Raw genomic sequence first — 26746 nt, forward strand, 5'->3', positions numbered from 1 at the left:
ATGTCATGACAGAATTTATTGTACCAAATAAACAACTGAATTAAAAAATTTGAAAAGTAAACAGAAATTGATGAAATTGATGGGCCTATTTATTTGGAAATAAAGGAAAGACTCTTTAGCTGAAGATAAGAAGAGAAACCTTAGATTTTTTAAATCAATGACAACGGAGCGAAATAAGAGCCTATTTATTTTTCTTTCAAAAAACTTCTTTATATGATAACCAACGATAATAGACGATATCGCATTTAGGAAAATGCAATTCATTCATATTAGGCGAAATTTTCAACTTAAAGTCTACTTCCGTTTGGACTTTCTAAAGTAAAGCGGGAGAAATAATTTTCCCTATTTTCAATATGGATTGAGTTGAGGGGGAAATCAATAAAATCTCCAAAGCAATAGTTTGAAAGCAAAACTAACAATCATCCTATCAAAAATAATACAAACTATAGAACATTTTAAGCAAAACTCTAACTCTGGTACAACAATATCTACTTTATTTACTCTATTCAATTTCATTTTTATTGTTTTTCGCTTTCTGTTGTGGCCACAATCTTTTTATAAGAACAACTTCTATAAAACATAGTCGATATTGTTCTTTCAACCTTATGCAAAAAACAATATTCTTATAAAAAATTGTTCATGTAATCATGAATCTTTTTTTTCTTTTTTTTCTTTCTTAAAATCAGACATATTGTTAAAGTAATAGACATGTTGTTAAAGTTATTAAACGGTTACTGACAAAAACAAACTGATTTTGTCCATGCCTTTTATGAGAACAAGAAAATAGACGGGCATTATGAATTGTAATTAATGAGTAAAGTAAGCATTTATTTATTTAGTAGAAAGTCAAAGGTCAAATTTTAGAGAGCACCTGGGCACGCAAAATTTTAGAGGGCACTTAGACACGTCAAAATAGTGGCCATGTGGGCACGCGGGCACGCAAAGGCACGTGGACACGTGGGAAAAAGTAAGGCACTTGGGCATGCAGGGCACGTCATTTAGCAGACTCCATATTATTGAGGGTCGCCTAATAAAATTATCAAGAACACAGTCAATTAAAGTAAACTTTAGAAACATTCTTGAAAGCTACAAAGAAAGCAAGTATTAAAAGAATAGGTTAAGTAAGAGACAGGGGTGTAAGAGATTGACTGGCACAAAAGATTTTCAGTTTGTGTCAAATGGCTTTTTCACGACACTTATTTGCAGCCCTGTTTTTTTACTACTTTCTAGAATTCAGCAGAATTCTTCCTTCTTAAATTTTATTAAAAAAGAAGTCTTTTTGCAGAAAAAAAACAGCAGTTTTTCTTTCCTATTGATATATCACATCCTGCTTTCTTCTAGGATTTTTTTTGGAAACAAATTTATTTCTTAGACTCCTTTATTTTCCATTGATATAGAGCTAATAATAAATATTGATTTAGAAAGACATCAATATTAAGAGATGGCTAGAATAAGTTATGCAACAGATTTTGAGAAATCAGTTCTCGTGAATAATTTTGAGAAGCGCGGATGGAATCATGTCAATCCTGAAGATGAGTGGCATTTTTATTGGTAGGATCTTAGAATGTTTCTTTCAGTCTCTTTAAAAGGGTTTTATACCTCATAAAAACTAAAAGGGAACTGTGTAATTGACAAATTTTTACCGGTAGTGAATCAATTCAATTTTTCCATGACAAGAATCAAATAAGATCATTACAACTTTTCTTTGTGATGAATTGCATTGGACTTTAAGAAATAAGTAAGTCAAGAGATGATAGAAGGAGTTTTGGATTTAAGTTTTTGTGTCAACCTCAAATTTTAATAAATTTGGACCTTTTCTTCATTAAGGATATTTTTCAAGAAATTTCTCCAATAATTTTTTGGCACAAATGATCTGCACCTATCTAAGAATAAGAAGAGCTTCCTGGAGCTTCAAAAGATCACTAAATTACTACATTATTTATTCATTTTAGGGCAAGTGTCGGTACTGTAAGACAAATTTTTAATATTGAGAATGGCTACAGACTCAATGAAAATCAGTAAGTATGCAATACATTATATTTGTTCTCTTTTCTGCTTTCATATTTTTCTCAATATATTTTTTTCAGAACACAAAAAGTTTGAACTAATGATATAACAAGTATTTGTAGCATTCTAATGAAATGATAGAAAATAAAAAACACAAAGAGGAATATGCTGAAAATGCTATATATGAATGATACACCATTTTTTGGAAAAATATTGGGTGTACAATAAAAAGAACTTATTAAGGGAACTTATTTTGGTGAGAACTATTTTTGGCAAACTAAATTTTGCTGAAACAAAATTGCTGTCCCACAAAAAATTCGCCAAGATTAGTTCCCATAAAGGTATTCAATAAATTAGCTTCTTAGTTTTACATAGCTATCTAATAAAAATCTTCAAGCTGGTTTGTATGAATATTGTATGTATTGTACGAAAAGGTTTTCAAAGCCAAGCTATACAATATATAAAGTTGATCTTGCAAAGGCAATGGAAAATAATTTGTCTTATCCATAAAAAATGTAGACTCAGTTCATCTCAATTGTTATTCAACTATTTTTGACACCAATGTGTTCTAGATTAGTGGTCTCCACCATGAAATAAGGCATTCTATTGTCAAGAAAAAGGATCAATAACGTGACACGTACTATTTTTCATTTCAATGCTGCAACAATACAGCTCAGTATTTTACTCATAGAAATACAGAACTCAATTCTAATACTTTCAATTTGGCTTTAAGGGTTGTCAATCATTTTCCAAATCATTACGAGTTGACAAGGAAAGATTCCATGTTGAAGAATTTGAAAAGATATCGCAAAGAATTGGAAAAAGAAGGAAACCCTTTTGCTGAGAAAGATGACAATGGAAAGTACACTTATCTTGGTATGGTAGTCTTTATTACAAAATCAATCAAACATAAGACACATACCTTTAATTCCATCAATTTCTACACACCAAATTTTTGTGCCTTTAATTTTTGCACACCTATTAAAAAGGATATTTAGATGCGCACCCTTTAATTTTTGTTCATCTTGTAATTTTTGAGCTTTTTCCGGGTGTTTTTGGTGAAAAATATGCTTAAAAAGGGCAAACAAGTCATAGAATTAATTTTTAGCATAATTAGAGGACTTGTTTTTAAAAAAGAGTGCAAAGATGGTGGCATTCCTTTAATTTTCGCTCAGGTGATTGTGGGAAAATATACTTTTCTGCGCAAAACGAAAAGGCGTCCAAAAATTAATGGGATTAAGGTATAAAATTTAATTGTTGAGTAACTACGGTAGGGTGAAATTGTTGGAACTTGTAATGACTGTTGTTGTCTCTTAAAAGATTTATTTAAGGTCCTATAAGGTATAATTTGTTTTCAATACAATATAGTGGGCTGAGAATGCTGTCAAGAAATCCATGTATTAGCTCTGTCCACTGTAAAGAATATATTTTCTAAAAGCCTTCAATAATGATGAGGCTTGTCGTGCATCCCATCAAGTGATTGCAGTAATCAAAGTCTGTTATCATTTTAATATCACCTAAAGCTACAATTGTCTACGGCTCAAAACCCTCAACTTATAAAGGTCCAGCACCAAGCACTCCACCATTCAAGAGATATTCGTATGGGGAATCTGTCTTACTAAAATCTGTTGGGAACCACTTCCCATCCTGTCTACTTTTGATGCATCTTTTATAGCTACTACTGCTTTTATATCCAATAATCAAAAACCATCTGGCGTCAGATCTCTTGCTTGCGTGGATATACTTTTCGAATGAAATATACCCTGCTTGCCTTCTTATTTAGATCGCCTTACTTCTCCCTGGGGTTCAAGACCTCGTTGTAGAAAGAGTTACTATGTAAAAAGTGTTGTTTTTTTCTCTCTAATTTAGACTTCGTTCCAACCACCTTTCTTTTACCTGGTGATTACAACCTGTTCGTGGAAGAATTTCGGAAAAATCCTTCATCAACATGGATTATGAAACCTGCAGCCCGATGTATGTATCATAAAATGTGTTTTATATTGTGAAAACAATAGCAACTCGCTGTAATCAACAGAAAGCTTTAACCGAGAGCCAATATATCTTACTTTAAAGATGTTCTTATTGCAGATCATTTTCGGAGAGGTAAATGCCTGTGAAGGAGAATTCATTAAATAAATTTTTGTAATTACATAACTTAAACAAACATAAAAACCTTCGATCTATGATCTAACTTTTTTTTCTTTAGCACAAGGCGTCGGAATCTTTTTAATCAACCGTATTTCACAGATTAAAAAGTGGTCAAAGGATGGAAAATCTGGAAAGTGAGTAACTATGTCAAACAAATAACTTAAAGTCTGTTTCAAAAGCATGTGGATACTTTACTTTTTAACAAATTTTCAGCAACTATTTAAGCTCTACTAGAAATCAATACACCGTTGGAAAGATGTTTCAGAGGAGAATAATTTATAAGATTAAGGATTGAAAAAAAATCAAGTAAGATATTTGAATATTTTAAAAAGTGTCATGTCATAACTTTTGAAACCACAAGAGAAAAGATCATTTTTAAATCTTCATTTTTCTTCTTTATTCTTCAATCTTTCAAAATTTTATTTAATCTTTCAGATAATTCTATTCTGAAATATCTTTCCGACAATGTATGGTGAAACTGTTTAAGAAAAGGACCTTTGCAGACAGACATTACGAGTCCTTCCATTGTTTTGTTAACGAGAAAAGTATCGAAATGTACTGAAAATTACATTTTATCTGATATTACTTAAAATCCAATCTGTAAAATGTGTTTTAAGGGGGTTTTAAACTGTAGACATGTTGATTAAATCTTGGTTCAAAGACAAAAATAATCATTTCATAATCGGATTTTTTGCCTCTCAAATAGTGTCCCTCACAGCAGTAAAGACTCGTATGTCATTTCACGGTATATCGATAACCCTTTATTGATCGGTGGCAAGAAGTTCGATTTGAGATTATATGTGCTGGTGACATCTTACAGACCACTCAAATGTTACATGTAAGTTCCTTTTGTCAATGCTACTTTTATCAGATTCGCGAATTTTTGAGACAAATCGGTGTTTTTACGGCCTTTTAACTGGTACTTTTAACCGAAGCTATCTCTGAAGTTGCCCGAAGGTAGGGGAGGGTGCCACTCTTTCTCCATGGATTTCTCCCTCCATCTGCCTCCATTGGATAACTTTGTATACCTGGGCGACCATAAGGTAAGAATCCTACAATCTCCTAATTCTCTATTTTTTCAGGTATAAACTTGGATTCTGTCGTTTTTGCACAGTGAAATACAATGCAGATGTTAACGAATTGGATAACATGTTTGTTCATTTGACCAACGTCTCCATACAAAAACATGGGGTAAATTCATTCAGTATTTCATTTGTTTACATATCGTCCCTCACATGACTAAAGGTTCAATCTCAAAATAAGTTTCTTGGAAAATTGGAAATCTTGCAATCATGTTCTGCCTTTCAGATTGGCCTTTTTGTCATATGAAAACATCGACTATTCCTCTACATGAAAAAAAGGGCAATCTCAATCTCAAAGATAACCACCACAGTAAAACTCTAAATTTCATAAGGTATTAATTTTGAGATTAAACCTTAAGTCATGTGAGGGACGATATACCGTATTCTAGAGTGTGAATGTTTTTCGACTCATGATATGAACCATTGTAAATGTCTTTTGACATTAAATCACGGACTGAACAGCTGTGAGAGTGACTGATTTTACGTGATTTTTCTATTTTAAGTCAAAAGCCATTGTAATGATGCATATCATATCAAGAATAATAAGAAATTCAAAAAAGGTTTTTAACTACCATTTTCAGGAGAAATGTTCCTACAATCTGAAATTAGCAAACCTCAAGTAGACATCGCTATTTCTAAAGAAGCTTTTTCAGGCATAAGTTGAATGTTTCTCATTCATTGCATGGTAATCGCTTTTTTATATTATTTTAGGATGAATACAATTCGACACACGGTGGAAAATGGACCATTGAAAATTTACGATTGTATCTAGAAGGGACTAGAGGTCACGAGGTAGTTTGTTGTATTTATTTTCATCAAAACATACAGCCGGGTCTCTCTAATTCGATTTTCGGGACCAAGAATTATCTTCGAATTATATTGAAAGATTCTAATTACGGAGAGTTTTTTGTGTCAATTTCCAGCTCAAGGACCAATATTTCAGTTCGAATTACAAAAAGATTCGAATTATAGAGTGTCGAATTAGAGAGAGTTGACTGTACTGCTCTTCTAGAGTGTTCAAGCCATTCATTATTTGCCGTGGACCAACGTCTGATGAATACGGAGCATCATGGTTTAATTCGCTAAAGAGATCAGTTGTATGTGCTCACTAAAGAAAATCTTTAGTGAGTTAGACCATAGTGTTTGTTTTCCCCATGAAATGATAAAAAAAAATTTTGGTGGCAAAAATACTAATTATTTTACTGAACGCAAGTGTAGTGATGTAGGTTTTATTTTTTAGCAATTAAGATATTCGACCGCCAGGTGATATTTAGATTTATAAAGTCTTGCAGGTCTTCGGTCGTTGAAAACTAATCGCACATCAAATTTGTAGTTCTTCGGCCGCTAGCGTAGGTCTCCGGCCGCTGGAAAACCGCAAGTTTAAGTTTTGAAGGTCTTCAGCCGCTAGCACGTAGGTCTTCGACTGTTGACGGAGAAAAAATCTGCAGTGCGGACTATGTATGGAGTTAGTTTAGTCTGTCTCAGATTATGTCAAATTCTGGTTGAATGTTAAGAATTGATTTTAGGTCAGTTATATATTTTGAATGTTTTCTTTTGTTTTTAGGTTACCAATAAATTGTTTGATGACATTCATTGGTTAATTGTGCATTCTCTAAAGTCTGTCTCAGTAAGAGATTTAATTGGGTAACTTTTCCGAATAATCTTTAAAAACATATTATGTACTTTTATCGGATTAATTTTCGGGAGATTTAATGTCACAAGCCAAAAAAGACTTTTGAGATTTCGTGAATGAGTCAAAAAAAGTTGCAAATATCCTTGGAATCGCCATTTTTCGTCGAAAGTAAAAAATTTCAGTGAATTTGAAAACGAAAATGTTAATTAAAGGTTCGTGTGGCTTTATTTTCGCTAGTGATGAGCTATCTCATGAGATTTGGTGTGTTTTATTTTCGCAAAAAAGACAAAAATTCGCGAAAAATAATCCCATTAAAAGTGAAGTCTATCTCAATATAATTTGCAGCGGAGACAAAAACGACTGTAACTTTTGATCGAATTCGATAGCGGTTTTGTGCTCGTAACAAGATAATATGGAGTAGAATATTTAAAAAAAAAAAAAAAAATTAAAACATGGAAAAAAAAGGTGAAAAATGAAGAAGAAATCAACTTTTTGTAGAATAATGCTATGGCCTTCATTTTTATATCAGAAATTCTTTAATTTTAGAACGTCATAAATGCGAAAAAAATTTCAAAAAATATTCAGCCAAAAAATACAGCTTAAAACTTTGTCCTGGTTGACACAAAAAATGGATCTTTTTTGTTGTTTTCTTTAATGGTCAATCAGTGATAAACTTTGGACTATATCTTTCGATGGAATAAATTTCTTTGAAAAACTTTTTCACATCAGTGATGTTCTAAGATCCAAGGATCACTCTTGTGAATATGATAATTTTATAACAATTGTTGAAGAAGTTCATTTTCTCAGAGACTTTTTCATTTTCCGATCCTTTTCTGATCTTTTCTTTATGATAATATTCCACTCCAGATTATTTTTTTAACGAGCACAAAACCGCTATCTAAGTCGAATTACATCAAAAGTTTAAGCCTTTTTTCTCTCCGCTGCAAGTTATATTGAAACCGACTTTAGTGACTTATTCACCAAACTAATCAACCCTTTTGCTAACAGGGATTGTGCTCAAATTTGTAACGGTTAAAGTAACCTGCTCAAAATTATGAAGTCTGATATCATTGTTGTGCTCACACACTAAAAACATCCGCTTGACGTCACTGGACCCTGGTAAATTATATCCCGATACGGTCCACTCTTTTGGCGTTATGTTTCATACCCCATTAAAAACATTGCACCTATCATATTCAGATCCTCAACGATGAAATTAGCATTTATGACCTTGAAATCTCTTCTTTTCTTCCTTTGATAGGGTGTCATGGTAAATGACAGGCACTGCTACGAAGTTTATGGGTGAGCGAATCACGTCATTTCAGGGGAAACCTCTAACTTTCAACATTGTCCCTTATCCAGCAGTAGGCTCTTTGTGTCACATGCTTCATTGTTTATTGGCAACTACGAGTTCACGTGCAGAATCATGAAGTATCCATTTACCTCAGTCTCAGTGAGACAAAAAGTTTGCTAGGTCGGCAGACGTTTCTTGATGTAAAGTGTAAAGGTGTCTTTCGGTCGAAGAACAGCGTTAACTGCCAATCTTCTTCTATCAATTGCATCGATACGCCTTTTCGCTTTATAAACAAAAACTGCCAGTCTGCGTTTGAAATGAGGTTTGGTTATTCCGATTCTGCAACTAATTCTACCCTCACAAAGTTTCTTTGTTTCTTTTGTATCAATAAAATGGAGCTTAATTCGTTTTTCTTTGCATTTCTACTATTCTAATTTTACCTCTGTCTTATTCAGGTACGACATTATCATTGATGATTTTCTGAAACCTTGGATTATTGAGGTAAGTAATTTTTTAAAGATTGAAAAGTTTTTCAAGGGAAACATGCCGTAATGTAAAAATAATTAGTCGGGAGAAACTTTTGTCGCCTTTGAGCATTTTCCTCGTTTTACCCAACCAAAATTTCAAAGTCGTCATCTTTTCCCAAGCAAATTTACAATTTTGTCACTTCAAACCTTAATTTTTTGGAAAAATATTTTTTTCCTCAAAACTTCGGAGGATGAGACTGATTTTCCTTCTAGAATATTATTCAACTTTGAAAGAATTCTCCTCTCTACCCATTTAAAGGTTAACGCTTCACCGTCGTTGTCAGCGACCACCTCAGCTGATCGAATCATGAAATTCTCTTTGGTTAATGACGTCATCAATATTGTCGTTCCTCCTGGTGAATTTCCTGAGTAAGTTCATTTGATTGGATCTTTTGATTGGTAGTAATCTCAGGCCCGTAGGAAGCATTTTCATCTTGAGGGGGCAAAGTGAGAAATTTCGCAATTTAAGGTGTCTAGATTGCTAGAAAACTGCATCTAATTAAAAGATTATTTTCAAAATGATGCCATTAATACAAGATTTTTAAAGCTATCAACTTTATTTTTTTTTGGGGGGGGGGGTGCCCTACGGGTTGCTACGGGCCTGGATCTGATCTTCATTTTAACATTCTTTGTTTTTTTTGTCTCAGCGAAGTATATAGAGATGCGTTTCCGTCTAAAAATTCTGCATAATTCACCAAAGCGAGGGGTAAAAACACTCCGAAAAAAACGTACGTGATTATTTGATTTTACTGAGTTTGCTTTTGATTTTTTTGATTTAATTGATTTTATTGATTTCAACCTTGATTTTATTTAATTTTGTCTTCGATTTTATTGATTTTTCTGATTTTTTTTTAAGTGTACGTGATTTTCCCGAGTGTTCTACCCCTTGAACCAAAGTTTCAAGAATATGTGCAAATTTATTGTGTAAAATCCATTTTCAGTCTCGAACGAAAAACCTTGTTTTGATCACTGTTATAAGGCACATAGCAAAGTCAAAACATACCTATTTAGAAAAACAAAAGTATTTTATCACGGATCAGAAAACATTTGATTATTATCTCAAAATGACTTCGGTGACCATTAGGGAAGCCAGACTCGCTACTTTCACTGTTATATCACTTTTCGTAAGCCGACGATAATCGAAGTATCGATTGATGTCAAGTGAGCTTAAAATGAAGTTCAAATATGCAGATGTAGAATGATAAACTCGGTATACATGACTATCTCCGATATCATTAGACGTATTTTTTTGTTTCATACTTTCACAGTGTTAGGAGGGAGAAGATTCCAAAGAAAGAACACCTTGGTAACTTCGATGTCCTGTAAGTTTGAAATACTATCCATCTTTTTTCCATTTCAAGCTTATGCATAATTTGATACACGTTTTTATTTATAAGCAGAAGCCGACAAGCATATACAGGCCAAAACCTTTTAGCTTTTTTTGTCTTCACACAGCGTGTTTTTGAGATATTTGGGTACATTTTACTTTCAATAAGTGGCTTAATAAAATAACTGGGTTCATTTCCCATCCAACATGTATCTCTATCCTCTTCGGGACTTTAAACTCGATAGTTCTTGTAATTCAGACTGGACGAAGAGGTAGCTGGTCTCGATGGTTCAGGCTCCGATAGGAGTGGTAAAGGCAAGAGCAAGCTGGCTAACAAGGACAACAGAATGCAACGCGCTACTTGGAAGTGAGAAAGGTATGTAACTTTGAACTTTTTTAATCCAAATAGTATGGTAAAAGATTCAACAGAGAAGACATTCTTTAAAAGTGTTGTGGGGAATCTAACTTTTATTTTTAACAAAGCACGCGTGCTCATTATCTAAATCTAAATAGTAGGACTATAAACTGCGTTGAAAGGATAATATGGTACTAGCAAACACGTTCACAAACTAGCACAATATCAAAAAGCTTCCCATTAACGTATGTTACGCAGATGTACTCACCGTTCCCGCGTTCCAATAAAGATCGAGTTAAAAACATAATAGATGTACTAATCGTAAAAACCTAAAGCTATGCCTGTATGAATCATATCAACGTAATAATCAGATACTCTGTCTATGCCTTCTTAGCACCCTGCATATTGGATTTTTCCCCGGTAAATTAAATATATTTATACCCAATACTCAGGTATAGACAACGAGCCAATGAGAAGCCTTCACTTTTGTGTATAATACAGAACCCCAACTTAAAGAGACTTTCAACTACCATGTTTACAAACTGATTACAAAAACAAAGAAAACTATTTTCAGTTTTTTTAACTGTCTATTAACCAGTCGACCGTATCTTAAATTTTAGAAACAAAACAGTCGAAAAACACGAAATAAACACTACAATTTAGTGAGCATAATGTGAAAACAGGAAACTGAATCTGATTAGAGACATCTTTGGCGATTTTTGGGACTGTTTTATTGTTTTTTTTTTATTATATAAAGACAATGAGTATACACATGTGAAATCTATCAATTGAGCACAAACCTTTGTTTTACAATGAGGAGTATACCGTCGACGTTGTCTTTATATCTTATCGCACTGCTGTGTTTTGCAGATTTCTCCTTATCCAAGAGACACCATGGTAAACAAAGGAACTATCAAGGACAAAAGAAAAATATTGTTACAGGGCGACTAGCCATTAGTCCCTTAAAACAGTTGTTGGAGACAAGTAAGCTTGATATGAAACAACACTTAAAACTGGACGATCTTCCTGGAGAAACGAAGGATTCAATACTGCAAGGTGCCAATAAACATATACCTAAAATCATGGTTGTTATGCCGAAAACAGGAGATATGATTAGTCTAAGAACATTCCATCGATTGCATCCAAAGAATGGATCAGTCACACCTTTGTACAATGAAGATAAACAAGGACGTCGTGTCTATTTCCTTCCTGTTGCAAAGAAGGTTGAAGGCAGCCCTGGATATGTCTTGGCCAAGAACTTATTGACAATGACTAAGCACACGGTCGATACTTTTCTCGGCAAACATCATTTGATGGAGTCGCCAGGTGGTGGCATCAATATTGAGAAATTCACCGATGGTCAATCAACATCTCCGTCAAGTAAAGACACTGTTTTTGATGATAACTTGGAAGAAAATATTGAAAAAGGACGACTTTTGAATGAGACTAAAGACTCTGAAGAATTTGACGTCGTGAGTCAGAATGATAAAAGTTTGCTTGGAACTGCGCATGGCGATAAGAAGACACAAGATGTTGGCAATCAAGATGATGATTTTGAGACTGTCAATTCCTTTACCAAGACTCCTCAAACTGATCAAGATATTGATGACGGGGCTAAGAGAGCCATTAACGAGAAAAGTTCCAGAGATGGATCAACTGAAGATGACGGAGTTGGAGCTAAGCGAACCATCAAGAAGAATACCAAAAACGCCAAATCAGCTGTCAGTGAAGATAACAACGACCTTGTTGATGATATTGATTACGTCAATGTTGTTGGACCGAACACCAAGGATGGCAAAGGATCTGTTGAGAATGTTGGTAAAGAAACTGAATCCAACTTCCATAAACAGCCTACAGAAAGTGTTTCAGAATCTGGATTCGCCAAGCTCAGGGCTAAATCAATTTTTGAAAACATGGCCCCTACTGAACTTTCAAGCTTTCACAAACAATTGATTTACGAGGGAATGGAATTATCGGATAATGAAGTTTTTCAAGAGATTGCAGATGACAAGGATGAAGATGAGGATGAAAAGGATGAAGAATCTGAATTCAATAAGTTGAAACAAAGTTCTGAGCAGAATCAAGCACACCCGGCAGACCCTGCAGTCAAGAAATCCCAACAACAACCAAGACAAAAGTTAGCACAGCCAACAGACCCTGTATCTTCGAAGAAATCCCAACAACAGTACAACCAGAAGCTGGCAAAGTCTTCAGACTCTTGGAAGAAATCTCAACAACAGGCGGGAAAGAGGCTAGAGAAAGAGAGCTATGGAACACAGAAAAACAGTCAAAACAAAGAGGTGAAAGAAAAACAGGGACCGAATCTTGAATCTAACAGCACAACGAAACAACATCTTCAAAGTGCAAAAAGTCTAGGTGTCAAGATACGACAAGAGTTTGTGAAGAACCTCGCTTACACATCAGACTCTAAACCAAAATCAATCCAGCAAGAATTCATTGGGAATTTAGGACAAAACAGTAAGTACCAGAAGGCTCCAGAGGTTATCCAATCAAGACAGAGCTTAGTGCAGCCACAATCAAGTCTTCAAAACAGAAAGAAAGAAGCTCCAAAGAAAATTTCTCCAAAGTTTAGGCCGAAATTCACGCAAAAACAGAATAAAAAAATACAACCCATAAATCAAGTTTTTACGCATAAACCATCGGTTAGTGGTCAGCAAAACCATAGGGCATCACAATCGCTAATGAGCTCTCTCAATCAGCAAATTGATACCCATCCAAGTGCGGTGAAAGTTCAACAAAACATCAAGCAACAATCTAAAAAAGTTTCGACGGCTAAACACACTGCAATCAAAGCACCAACTCAGAGTTTCCGATTTCAAACAAGTTCCTTTGCAAGAAAAAATCAACATACCAACATGTCTTCTACTGCTGCAATTAACAAAGTTGTGACAACTAAACCAATCCGGAAACTTGCATCTAAAACCTTGAAGTCGAGTTCACTTAAGAAGGTCCAACAAAAGCCGAAAACTACGCTTCAAGCTCAACAAAAATTGCCAACCATGCTAAATCTCCATCCAATGCAACAAACTAACCAAACCTATCAGCAAAGTTACCAAACTTTACAACAATATTATCAACAGAATCAGCAGAATACAAATCAAACATATCAATCTTATGCAAAACAACCAACCAATCAGTATTACCAGCAGCAACAGCCTACATTGCAATACTACCAGCAAGGAGATCAGAAACTGATTCAAAATTACCAAAAACCTGCTAATAAAACTAAGTTTAATCTTGAACCAAATATGACAGCATTTGCATTGACCAATTTGATGAAAGCTATCACCAACTCTAAGAACGGAACTAAGATTAACAACAGCACTTCAATGGATATTCTCTCTCTTCCTCTTCAACAACCATTCGCCAACAATAAAGAAAACCAAGCTCTCATCAACCAGTTTGCGAAGATGTATCGCCAAGGTTTACCACTCAACAAACGTCCTAAATCTCCTGATAACTCTGCTCTAGAATCTGCTTACCAGGCGCAATATGCTAACCAATACAATCAGTATCAAAGTAATCTCAATTATGCAGCATACGCAGCTAACCAACAACAACCATATCCTTCTTCAACAGAAAATACACCAGAATCACAGTATCCAGATCTGCAAGCATACACCAAACAATCCGACCCACTTTCTCAAGGAAACGAATACTCTCAATACGACGCCAACACTGTAAACGCGTATTCGACAACCAACCAAGATTCTCCACAAACAGACGCATCAAACCAGCCACAGAATTATGATTCAAACATAGCTTCGACATTCACCACAAACGCCCAATCAACTTTATCTCAAACACCACTCTCTGATCAATTCACCCAATCAAAATTAACTCAAAATGCAGCATTTCCTACCCAAGATGGATCTATCACTAATGATTTCACCAAAACAGCTGCATCAGTTATGGGTGAAGAAAAGGAGCTCACCAGCACTAATGCTGATCAAACAGCACAAGAAGGTCCTGGTAACACTCCCGATAATAATGCTGCAGATCCTACAATTTCAACATCGGACGCTACCAGTCTTGTCAGTAATGGCCAAGATACAGCATTAACACCAGATGCTACCAACCAAGGTGCAGAATTCATAGAAAAGACACCCTCGCAAGAAATCAGCGCGCCATATTCAACATTATCAGAGAATGTACCATTAGCTCCACAACAAGCTATCAACAATTATCCTGTCACTTTCTATCCTCAACAAACACAGGAGTACTCCGAATCTGCAGCCTTTTCCAGAACTCGTGGTAAAAATGTAACCCAAAAAGAAAGCAAGCTGACGCACCAAGTCAGTGCTGCAAACAGTGTCCAACACCTCACAAATAACGTTGACCAAGATGGTTTCTTAATCTCCAATGACATCCGATATCCAAGCCCTGTGTTTCAAATGTCCTCACAACAAACAGAGTTCCTACAAACTGCAAACAAAGCTATGGCTGATGTATTGCGCGCTAAATCATCTACTGAAAATTTCATCAAAAACATGAACAAAAACCAGAACAGTCAATGCTGCCATACGGCAAATACAGCACTGGCACAACAACACAATACAGCACATTCTCAACAAACAGTCCGACCTCAATATAAAGTTGCTGATCAAGTTGCAAGTATTTCTCAACCAAATACCAATGCAAACGTAGAAGTAGTTCAAACTCCACAAGTCTCTGCTACCAACTATGCTTCAAATACCAATTACTATGATCCTCAGAAAGATTACGAACCGGCGGCGCTAGATGCGTATCTACAACCAAGTACCGCTAACTATTTCGATAAATATTTCTCACATAACGGTATCCCTGATCAGCGTCATCATGCCAAAGCGTACAGTTTCTTGCATTCTTTCTTACGCCACGTCAAAAGTATTACGCACGATCCAGAGTTCTGGAAAACTCAGCAACCCATCCAAGCTGTTACCCAAACAGCGTTTAAGAGGAACGAAATCACAGAACCTATCCTTGAAGGTCACGGCAACATTCGTGATCATGTTGCAGGACGTATTTTGAGTGAACCTAACTACATGCTTGGAGATGTAGGTGATGTCAAGAAGCTTCTTCATGGATCTGGATTCAATACATTCAATGATGAAGATATGAAACTTCTCTTTGGCTCGCCAGCTGCCAAGAAATCAGAAACCAATGGAGATGAAATTAGCAAGAAAACTGTAACTAAAGCGTCGAGAAATGGAGTCATCTTTTCCAAAACTAATGCTGCTAAGAAATCAGAATCTAAAACATCCATGACCAAGATACCTAACACGAAATCAGCAACAAATCAAGCTGAGACTGCTGCATTACACCACAAGCATCAGAAGAAGGACAAAATATTCACCACCAGAGATGAAATAAAAATTGACGAACCAGCTTTCCTCACACTTCTTCTCCCAGAAGATGATGAAAGGGTATGTTAAGGTTTATGGTATTTCTGCAATTCTTTGTAAATAATATTGCAAACTCTTTAAGGCCTGTCTCCACTTTCGCGCAACATGAGCAAAAACTTTTTGATGTTTTTGTAAGGTCATTGGTCGGTTGAAAACTGAAGCAAATTCATTGGTCGAAATTGACGTAACGGATGAAACGTAGAAACTTCCTTCAACTTTTTTTTTGTTTTCGCGAAACTTTTTTATGACGTAATCTTTTCTTCAGGCAAAAAAAGGTTAAGAAAAAAACTGTCGCCCATTTCGCGCGAAAGTGGAGACCCGCCTTTATTCAGTTTTATTTTTTGATCTAACTAGATGTGACTTTTTCGCTAACCGATTGGCTATCTTTTGCCTGAGGAATAAAATGGTTAATAGACAAACTTAACATATTTTAAAAGGAATTTAAATTTATAGTAAAAGAAAGGCAGTGTCGCAATATCACTATTAAAATCTTTAAATAAAAAAAGCTAACAAGTAAACAAACCTCGAAATCTCAGAATCTTATCTTCAAAAAATGTCAAAACATGTGAGATTGACCCACCAACAAATCATTCTGGTTTATTTCATAGATTTCAACTCAAAGAGGAATGAAGAGATCAACCTCAGTTCACAGACGATCGAAAAATCCACAAGAGCGTCTTCACAAACCTACAAGATCGAAGATTCCAAAGAAAACAAAATCAGTCGATTTAAAAGCTTTGGAGTTTAATGGCACTGAATGACCAATATACTCACTGGAACATTTCAAAGAATTGTAGAGATTTTTCAGTAGTAGAGAGATAAGTTAGAGTACATCGTTTTATTATGGAATTGAAGAACGGCTTGTTTTGAAAGTAACATCGATATTAAAGTATGTAAGACTTTGTTGAAAGATCACGGTTTAGAACCGTCCTTCGATTTCAACGTTTTAGTGGGAATTTTTAAGAATCGTCTAGAAAATTATTGAATAATTGATGCTTAATGGTTTATAATGGAGTGGATGTATGAAGACCTTAAAATATTACGAACGCAATACTATTTTGGACTCGGCTTGGAGTTGAAACTGTTGATATGAAAAATACGTAGATGAAGAAATTTACCAATGATGGCCTTTTGTTTTGGTTCATAAAAACTATTTTCTTTAAGAAAAATTAATAATTGTTGGATTTTATTTTCGTTTCATGGAAGCGTATTTATTTGCGCGTTTTTTATTCAAATTATCGAAATTAAACTGTGATGTTATATCTAATAAATTTTTAAGTTGATATAGCTAAATGGTAGTTCATTACGTTTTGTTTAATCAAATCAGTTTGATCAAAAGATCAAAAGTCCCACGGAATCTTGATCAATTGCCAAAAGACTCATTAATACATAGTTGTGTACGATAGGGCCGGTACAATTGTACTTAATTTTTGTGTTCGTGTCCATAGAATTACTGTCCGAGATGTCTGTTAATAGCGTCTTTAAGGGATCTATTTGGAACGAGGTTTCGGTTTTCCAATGGTAAATTTGTCATTGGACTTCTATTGTTTCCAGTTTCAAACCATTGAGTGATTGATGTTCGTTCGTATGTGTAACCGTCTAAAGAATGATAGAAAGAAAAATTAATAGATTAGGATGATTAAAGGTCCTAAGGAAAGGGTACCTAAGCAAAGGGAAACGCCCTGTAAGGGAGGAGGCATTGAGTTTAAAGCCCGAAGGGCTAAAGTAGAATCTCGAACCTTTCCCAGGCAGCAAAAAGTGAAGCCCCTTATTTCCAGTCCACGTGCCTGGTGTGATGTTTTATAAAAGCTGTAATCATGACTACTGATTGTATCTAGTGGTTCCTTTGCTTTGGAGGACTGCATTTTTTGAAATCTAGTGATAGCTTTTAGTTCTAATCCGGTGTTTGTGGAAAAACCACGCGCATGCGTTCTGGATGGGAAATGAAACTACTTATTATATATTTGCAATCTCTTTTTTTACCTGCCACGATAACAGGATCAGTCATCAACTCTTGAGTTATCGGACAAAGAAATTCGTCCGGCGTTTCCTCCTCTTTTTCTTTAGTTCTCTTCTCTTCTTTTTCTTTTTCTAATAATTTAGTTAAATTCCTCATAATCTTCCTTCGGTGACCGATACGTTCTGAAAACAAAGCGAAATCGGGAATTGTGATAAAATTAGTGTAATGTTTGTAGCCCTTAACGAAAGGTTATCTAAAAGGAAATAGTTTTATGTCTGCAATTGAAACTAGTGTAAAATCTATTTTTTTTGTTTCTATGTGATAAGTGTGACAGCAATTGGTCAATGCCTAAATTGGGACCAGTGGATCTATGAACGTATCTCAAGAGCAGTCACTATATTTTATAGAAGCATTTAATATTTAATCTCATTCCGAACTATGTTTCAAATGCCGAAGGGAACGAAGAACAGCTAAAAAAAAAATAGAACTTGACGTTTTTAACCAACCTATTTTAAGAGCGTCTACTAGTGATTCTTCATTCTGCTCCAACAACTCAACACCATCGATCGCATGAAAGCGGAACAATTCACAATATTCTTCCAGAGAAATGTCTTTCAGCCAATCGCAAACATCTTCAACGGTCCATGATTTGAGTTTTACTCGCCAATCACCACTGCTACTTTTTAGATTGTCAGGTGCAGGGGGTTCTCTTTTGGTCGGTTGAAACATATTGCTTCTTTTAGATAACCATGAGACACCAGGAGGTGGCTCAAAAAATTTATTAGTCGATGTAGCTGGAGGTGTTCCGCTATGTATTGCTGAAGGTGGAGGAGGTGGTCCACTGCATATTACTGAAGGAGGAGGTGGTGGTCCACTGCGTATTACTGAAGGAGGAGGAGGTGGTTCACTGCGTGTTACTGAAGGAGGAGGTGGTGGTCCACTGCGTGTTACTGAACGAGAAGGAGGTGGTTCACTGCGTGTTACTAAAGGAGGAGGTGGTGGTCCACTGCGTATTACTGAACGAGAAGGAGGTGGTTCACTGCGTGTTACTAAAGGAGGAGGTGGTGGTCCACTGCGTATTACTGAACGAGGAGGAGGTGGTTCACTGCGTATTACTGAAGGAGGAGGTGGTGGTCCACTGCGTATTACTGAACGAGGAGGAGGTGGTCCACTGCGTATTACTGAACGAGAAGGAGGTGGTTCACTGCGTATTACTGAAGGAGGAGGTGGTGGTCCACTGCGTATTACTGAACGAGGAGGAGGTGGTTCACTGCGTGTTACTGAAGGAGGAGGTGGTGGTCCACTGCGTATTACTGAACGAGAAGGAGGTGGTTCACTGCGTGTTACTGAAGGAGGAGGTGGTGGTCCACTGCGTATTGCTGAAGGAGGAGGAGGTGGTTCACTGCGTGTTACTAAAGGAGGAGGTGGTGGTCCACTGCTTGTTACTGAACGAGAAGGAGGTGGTTCACTGCGTATTACTGAAGGAGGAGGTGGTGGTCCACTGCTTGTTACTGAACGAGAAGGAGGTGGTTCACTGCGTGTTACTGAAGGAGGAGGTGGTGGTCCACTGCGTATTACTGAAGGAGGAGGAGGTGGTTCACTGCGTGTTACTGAAGGAGGAGGTGGTGGTCCACTGCGTGTTACTGAACGAGAAGGAGGTGGTTCACTGCGTGTTACTAAAGGAGGAGGTGGTGGTCCACTGCGTATTACTGAACGAGAAGGAGGTGGTTCACTGCGTGTTACTAAAGGAGGAGGTGGTGGTCCACTGCGTATTACTGAACGAGAAGGAGGTGGTTCACTGCGTGTTACTGAAGGAGGAGGTGGTGGTCCACTGCGTGTTACTGAACGAGAAGGAGGTGGTTCACTGCGTGTTACTGAAGGTGGAGGTGGTGGTCCACTGCGTGTTACTGAACGAGAAGGAGGTGGTTCACTGCGTGTTACTAAAGGAGGAGGTGGTGGTCCACTGCGTATTACTGAACGAGAAGGAGGTGGTTCACTGCGTGTTACTGAAGGAGGAGGTGGTGGTCCACTGCGTATTACTGAAGGAGGAGGAGGTGGTTCACTGCGTGTTACTGAAGGAGGAGGTGGTGGTCCACTGCGTGTTACTGAACGAGAAGGAGGTGGTTCACTGCGTGTTACTAAAGGAGGAGGTGGTGGTCCACTGCGTATTACTGAACGAGAAGGAGGTGGTTCACTGCGTGTTACTAAAGGAGGAGGTGGTGGTCCACTGCGTATTACTGAACGAGAAGGAGGTGGTTCACTGCGTGTTACTGAAGGAGGAGGTGGTGGTCCACTGCGTATTGCTGAAGGAGGAGGAGGTGGTTCACTGCGTGTTACTAAAGGAGGAGGTGGTGGTCCACTGCGCATTACTGAACGAGAAGGAGGTCGTTCACTGCGTGTTACTGAAGGTGGAGGAGGTGCTCCGCTGCGTGTTACTGAACGAGAAGGAAGTGGTCCACTGCGTTTTGCTGAAGGTGGAGGTGGTGGTCCACTGCGTGTTACTGAACGAGAAGGAGGTGGTTCACTGCGTGTTGCTGAACGAGAAGGAGGTGGTCCACTGTGCATTGCTAAAGTTGGAGGAGGGGGTGGTCCACTGCGTATTACTGAAGGAGGAGGTGGTGGTCCATTGCGTATTACTGAAGGAGGAGGAGGTGGTGGTCCACTGCGTATCGCTGAAGGAGAAAGAGGTGGTGGTCCACTGCGTATTGCTGAACGAGAAGAAGCTGGTCCACTGCGTATTACTGAAGGAGCAGGAGGTGGTGGTCCACAGTGTATTACTGAAGGCGGAGGATGAGGTGGTTCATTGCGTTTTACTGAAGGAGGAGGTGGTGGGCCATCGCGCATTACTGGAGGAGGAGGTGGTGGTTCACTCTGCATCGCTGAAGGAGGAGGAGGTGGTGGTCGACTGCGTATTACTGAAGGAGGAGGAGGTGGTCGACTTCTGCTTATTTCAGTTGATGGGCATTGAGGTGAATGAGGTCATAATGATTTTAACGAATATGTATCCTTGTAGAGGGTTGGAATTTGCAAACTTCCACTGGGTGGTGTTTTGGTTGAAGGAATGAAATTGTCTGTCGGTGGTGATTGAGGTTATGATGTATGTGAATTTTCTTTGAATGCCATGTGATCATAAGTAAGAAACTACACATAGAACGTCTGTTTGTATATGTCAACTTAAAACAGTTGCTTGATATTACATAGTAATTATTATAAAATCAAGCAAGACAAAATTGTATTACTAGTCCAGCTAGACACAACAACAAAATTAGTACGCAGCAAAACCAAAACATACATAGCAGCAGTTCTAACCAACGTAAACACTCAAGTTTCACTTTTAATAAAAACATGCATACGCAAGAAATTAAATTATGTCAAAATAATATGCATTGGAGACAAAAAGAAAGGCTGTAGCTTTTGATAGAGCTCAAATTACATGTTTTTTTTTTCTACTCGTTGAAAGACTTGAAAAGATAAATATATAATCAGAAGTCATTGAAAGTTTTGTAAATGAGTTTTTCTCCTTGGCATTTATAAGATAAAAAAAGATTACACTGTCAACCAATTAAATTATCAACAAGAGCCGCAAAGATGCGGATAAATATTTCCTTTACAAATGTTAAAATAATAGTTGATGTCCTCAAAAGATTTCAAAGTGCTTTAAATCTCAGATAACATCAAGCAACACAAGTACCTAAGAATTTCAAAATTCCATTCATGTTATTGCCAGTATTTACAGGATTATTCATAAGATGACTGTAGGTTCAAAGCTACGGATCACGGAATATATCCAAGCTGAACCCGACTGAGAACAACAATGCAGTAATCAAATTGGCTGGAACTTTAATTTTCGTTAGGTGGACTTTAAATGGATTTTAGTATTATACTAGCGGTCACCCGGTGTCGCACCGCCAAGTAGAGTGTTGTTGAACACATCAAAAGACCTGATTATATAATTATCATTTTAAGCGCTGATTTCCAGAAATATTATATAGCCAAAAAGGGCAAATGTTTAAAATGAAAGAATGACAAAAAGGAGAATATTTCACAGTAAGAAAACCAAAGAAAATTTTATATATTTTCAAAATGAGATGAAATATTTTGCATTATACTTTCATATATAAAATATTGTAAAAAATGTAAAAATTTAAAGTAACTTTTGGAGTTTTTTGAAATAATGTACGTGCTAAAAAGTAAAAATCTTTCAAAACAGGGAAACAATTTCATATTTTCCGACAGAATGCAAAAAAAAAAAAAAATCTCATTTTCATATACTGGGAAACATTTCATAATCTGAAAGACTGCCGATAGGATAGGAAAAATTCCCCTAACAGAAGCCATTTTATCATTTCCAAAAGCATGCTGCAAGAGCAAAAAATGTCACATATATACTTGGAAACAATCAAAAATTCCAAAAAAATGTCATAAAATAAAATAAATTGTCATGCCAGAAAATCACTTGAGTTTTCTTCATTTTTTAAATGCATGCGGAAGAAAATGTCAAGTTCACGTTTTGAATACACGTGTATGAAAATCTCCAAATTTATCACAAAAGTTTCCACGTTTTAAATGTACATACCGTCAACTGCTTTAACTTGGGACGATTGGTCGAAACATGGGACTGTTTGATATCTGGTCTGTATTTTTACTAACTTGTTAAACCTCTTTGACAACAAATTTGTTTTGATAACTCCACCAAGTTTATCAATCATACTTCCTTTCATAACATGTCACGATAACTTTCACTGATAGCAACGATTGGAGAATTAGAGAACGCCTGCTGCCTTACCGCCTATCGCCCGATGGGATTAACTAATAACGCGTGTGTAACTTGCCGCGCGAGTGACGTCAAACGCTCAATCGTTTTGCCATTTTTTTAATACGCTGTTCATTAACTCAAATCAAATGACCTTGGAGGTTCAGTGAAATGGTGGCCAAATTGCCGTCCCATGTTTTGTCAGATAGTCCCAAGTTGGAGCAGTTGACGGTAAGAAAATCTCCAAATTCACGACAAAAGTTTCCACGTTTAAAACACACGTTGCAAAAGATCTCTAAATTCACAACTAAAGTTTTCCACGTTTTAAAATGCACGCGGGGAAGAAAATCTCCAAGTTGAAGAAAAATTTTAATTGTACATGTGAGGTGATTTCAAATTATTTACATCGCCTTATTCAATGCAATAAACCTTTTAAGAAGTATAACACAACATTCTTCATATTGGGGCTGTGGTGTTCCGGATCCGATTATTAGGCACTTTAGGCCGATTTTCAAACTTTCAAACCCCCTATCAAACTTGGTTTTTTGGAAAGCTCTATCTTTTCTCGTTTCAACGAGGGGTCGTTGACCTCTGTAGCATTTATAGAAAAAAAAATTATTGGATTTTTTGTGAAGCTGATTGGAGCAAAAATTAGCCAACTTTTACTGCAGAGGGCCTTCCAAAAAGTGGACCAAAAAAGGGCATTTTTTATTAGAAAAAAACTCTATTTTGGGCATGTTTCGGCTATAATTCAAATTTGGGTTTAAAATTTTCTGATTTTTTTTCTTCTAGGTGATCTTTGATCATTATACTATAGGTTCAAAAAATTTTTTTGAAAAAACTCAATTTATCCCAGAATTAACACCTTTTTTATAAAGGCACCTAACGAAAAAATGAAGAAATCCGGGGGTAAAAAGTACTAAAAATCACGATTGAAAGTAAGGATTTCATTTTTTCATGCTCGTTTTGATTAATTTCTGTGTTAAAAATGGTAAATCGTAGTATCAAAAAAGAATTTCTCAAAAATTTCAAATTTTCAGCCCAAAATCAAGAAATTTTGATTTTGAGCCACCTGATGACGTCATAAAACCGTTTTTTCGCAATAACTTTCGATGTACTTTGATTGTAAAGCTGAAATTTTGCACACTGAAAGATATTAGGACAAAGAAAATTTTCAAAGAAAAAATTTGGAAAAAAATGATGACGTCAGCATTTTATTGCAAAAATTTGAATTTGGCTTATTTTTGCTGACGTCAGCAGAAAAAATTAAAAATTTTGATTTTACTGTATTAAAAATCCTCCACTAAATTCATGTGCAAAATTTTATGACCAAAGGTGGCTCCAGTTGGAAGATATTTAAGTTTCTTGATTTAATGACGTCACAGTGAGCTGCTGATGACGTCATAAAATCGTTTCTCGCCATAACTTATGATATACTTGGATTCAAGTACTAAAATTTTGCACATTGATAGATATCAATACAAAGATAATTTTCAAAAAAAATTTTTAGGAATAAAATGATGACGTCAGCATTCTATTGCAAAAATTAGAGTTTTTCTTATCTTTAAAGCCTTTAAATCAGCAAAAAGATAAACTAAAAAAGATTTAATTGTTTTACAAATGCTCCATTGATTTCATGTGCAAGATTTTGTCGCCAAAAGTGGTCCCAGTCAAAAGATATTTTAGATATCATGATGACACATAATCATTTTACTATCCCCAAGAATATTCCTGTTTTTATATCAGACATTTCGGCTGACAAAAGCCAAAATTCAAATGTTTGTCAATTTAATTTCATATAGACAACAATACAAACTTTGATTCATGCAAGAAATTTCACCATTTTCTTATATTTTATATTATCTAATAAATTGGAATTCTTAAATTAACAAAATTATATAAAAAGATTATCCTCAACATAATTTCAATAAATTTCACAGGATCGAAATTATCTTACAGAATTTCATCCTAAAAGCTTTTTCAAACTCCTGAAATTATAAAAAGCGAAAAACAAAGGTCGAATAATTCAAAGTGCGGCTCTAATAATTTTCTTTCAAGTGAGAAATCCGCAAAATTAAGTTCCCGCAAATATTAAATATTAAATCTTCAACTGTGAACCGCAAAAATTAGTTACCGCAAAAAATAGCTCCCTTAAGGTATATACTACTACTATTTCCATTCTTATTGTGTCATAAGATTTAAAACAACAAGGAATGACATAAACATTCAAGTTCTGTATTAGTTACAGTAAATCAAGACCAATTATTTTAGCAACCATACATATGTCCATCGAACAACGTACAACTTCATTGTACATATCCAACGTGGCGTGGGTAAAAGTTTTTACGTAACAGTCATAATTCAGCTCTGAGTAAGAATCTTTGATACTTTGATTGAAAACGTGCAGAAACCATCAAGCCATACAATTCTCTAAAATTTCAACTTGGGGCCTATTTGTTTCACTTACTATAAATGCTGTAGATGCTATCTGCTAAAAGTGCTATGGAATTCCATGAAAACTTTGAAAATGATAGCAAATATTGCAAGTTTTGTTGTCTGCCATCTTGATGATCCCTGGTTGTACTTTAAATTCTAAAAAGTAACTTTCAATCAATTGTTTATTCACGGCTGTGTGGCCATTATCCCGCCATTATCAAAATAACTGCTATTTTGATTTCAGATATAGACCCGTGCGTGGAGCAAGCTACAGTTTCAGCTCTTCACTTCTCTAATTTTATTGGTTTAAAATCGGCAATAAGGCTAAGAAAACATCATCCAGTCTGCTTTTAGATGCAATTTTTACTGTGAAGAAATTGCAGTCTTTGCTTTGCTTGCAAAAGGTTGAGGTTTTTACTATTTTTGCTGATAAGGAGTTTGCAAGTTTATTTACAAAAAGTGCTAAAGTTCTGGACAGAAAAAATTGAAATGAGTGCACTTGTAGTAAATATAGCAAAAATAGTGATGAAACAAATAGGCCCTTGTTCTTGTTCCTTGTTCAAAATGTTCCCATACACGTACACGTACACATACACGTCAACATCTTGAATTGGGAGTCCTGAATAGGTATAAAAAGAAATTTTCAGACATTTATTGACAGCAGATTTGGTTTGTGCAGTCCTATTAAAACAACTGTGAGGCAACAAAATCCAAAATACTGTAATTGCAATAATGACAAATCAAATGATCTAAATCCTGTAGCACTCTACAATATATAGCTACTCTGTTACAGATTTTAAAGCTCACAGCACAGTGCTATAGTTATGTTGGATTATGTCACCAGTGTTAGCTGTGCATCCACAAGCAAAAGTCTTCCAGGCGATCCCACTTCGATAGTATCTATTTCTATTTCTATTTGGAGTCCCAGGAGGCTTTCAGGCCCATTTTCACAACTATAGACGTTTTCAATTAGCGCCCTGTCAGCACCTTTAACTGACTACCCAATTCCCCTCACATGACATGGGTTGACCCGGGCGAAGGTTCATTCACTTGCCAAGTAAACCACTGCCAGTGAGAATCGAACCTCAGTCGCTTGTGCAGCAACCAAGGTCAATGACCAATATACCACAGCACCTGTAGCGTGTATTACACTATCAATACTACTTAAAAATAATGCAAATGTATACTGCCAATTCACGAAGAAGTTGAACGTGCATGTAAAATTGAGTGATTATAAAAAAACTTTTTTTGGTGGTATATACATTAGATTAACTTCACTTGACTGCTTGAAGTGTTTTGACAAGGTATTTTGAACAGTAAGGTGAAAACTACATGCCTGGGTGGGGGGTACTACCCTTGTCAACCGACGGGGTGCTCCGCTGAGGTTACAAAAATGAACCCTACGTGGGACTCTAAATTTGCGAAAAAAGTGACCCTGAATGGGACTGAAATTCCAAAATTTTCTACTTTTTTCTCAAATTTTCCAAAAATAGGCACCCTAAGTGGGACTGATTTTTCTATTTTGGTGTTTTCGCGACCCTACCTGGAACTCGTGGAGGTTAAAAAAGGTACCCTGACCAGCAGAGAATCCCCGTAACCCATCTTGCCCTAGTACCCCCCTGGGCTACATGCACGTTCAAATTTTTCATGATTGTTGGTATTTAAATACATCTACATGCCCGGGTGGGGGGTACTACCCTTGTCAACCGAAGGGGGTGCTCCGCTGAGGTTCCAAAAATGAACCCTACGTGAGACACTAAATTTGCGAAAAAAGTGACCCAGAATGGGACTGAAATTCCAAAATTTTCTACTTTTTTCT

General features: G+C 36.2%; 2 protein-coding genes across 3 annotated transcripts; one reads left to right on the forward strand and one right to left on the reverse strand.

Annotated features, from left to right (window-relative positions):
- The first annotated feature begins 1393 nt into the window (after positions 1–1393).
- Positions 1394–17061, forward strand: LOC136815126 (polyglutamylase complex subunit TTLL1-like). Of its 2 annotated transcripts, XM_067071570.1 has the most exons (15): positions 1394–1551; positions 1953–2018; positions 2741–2883; positions 3877–3981; positions 4214–4289; positions 4862–4993; positions 5238–5346; positions 5949–6029; positions 6802–6864; positions 8132–8172; positions 8620–8665; positions 8951–9060; positions 9960–10013; positions 10278–10394; positions 16387–16476. In XM_067071570.1, the coding sequence occupies exons 1-14, from the start codon at positions 1442–1444 to the stop codon at positions 10387–10389; spliced, it is 1248 nt and encodes a 415-aa protein (XP_066927671.1). In that variant the 5' UTR covers positions 1394–1441; the 3' UTR covers positions 10390–10394; positions 16387–16476. The 2 variants fall into 2 exon arrangements, with proteins under 2 accessions (XP_066927671.1, XP_066927670.1); XM_067071569.1 differs by lacking the exons at positions 1394–1551; positions 1953–2018; positions 2741–2883; ... (9 more) ...; positions 9960–10013; positions 10278–10394 and adding an exon at positions 10990–15799 and having other exon boundaries at positions 16387–17061.
- Positions 16952–21188, reverse strand: LOC136815127 (uncharacterized). Its single transcript, XM_067071571.1, has 3 exons — positions 18245–21188; positions 17762–17920; positions 16952–17377 (listed from the first exon to the last, which is right to left on the reverse strand). The coding sequence occupies exons 1-3, from the start codon at positions 20613–20615 to the stop codon at positions 17229–17231; spliced, it is 2679 nt and encodes an 892-aa protein (XP_066927672.1). The 5' UTR covers positions 20616–21188; the 3' UTR covers positions 16952–17228.
- Positions 21189–26746: the final 5558 nt, after the last annotated feature.

The sequence above is a fragment of the Clytia hemisphaerica genome, unplaced genomic scaffold (assembly GCF_902728285.1).
Source record: "Clytia hemisphaerica strain Z4C2 unplaced genomic scaffold, Clytia hemisphaerica genome assembly, whole genome shotgun sequence".
Classification (NCBI taxonomy): Eukaryota; Metazoa; Cnidaria; class Hydrozoa; order Leptothecata; family Clytiidae; genus Clytia; species Clytia hemisphaerica.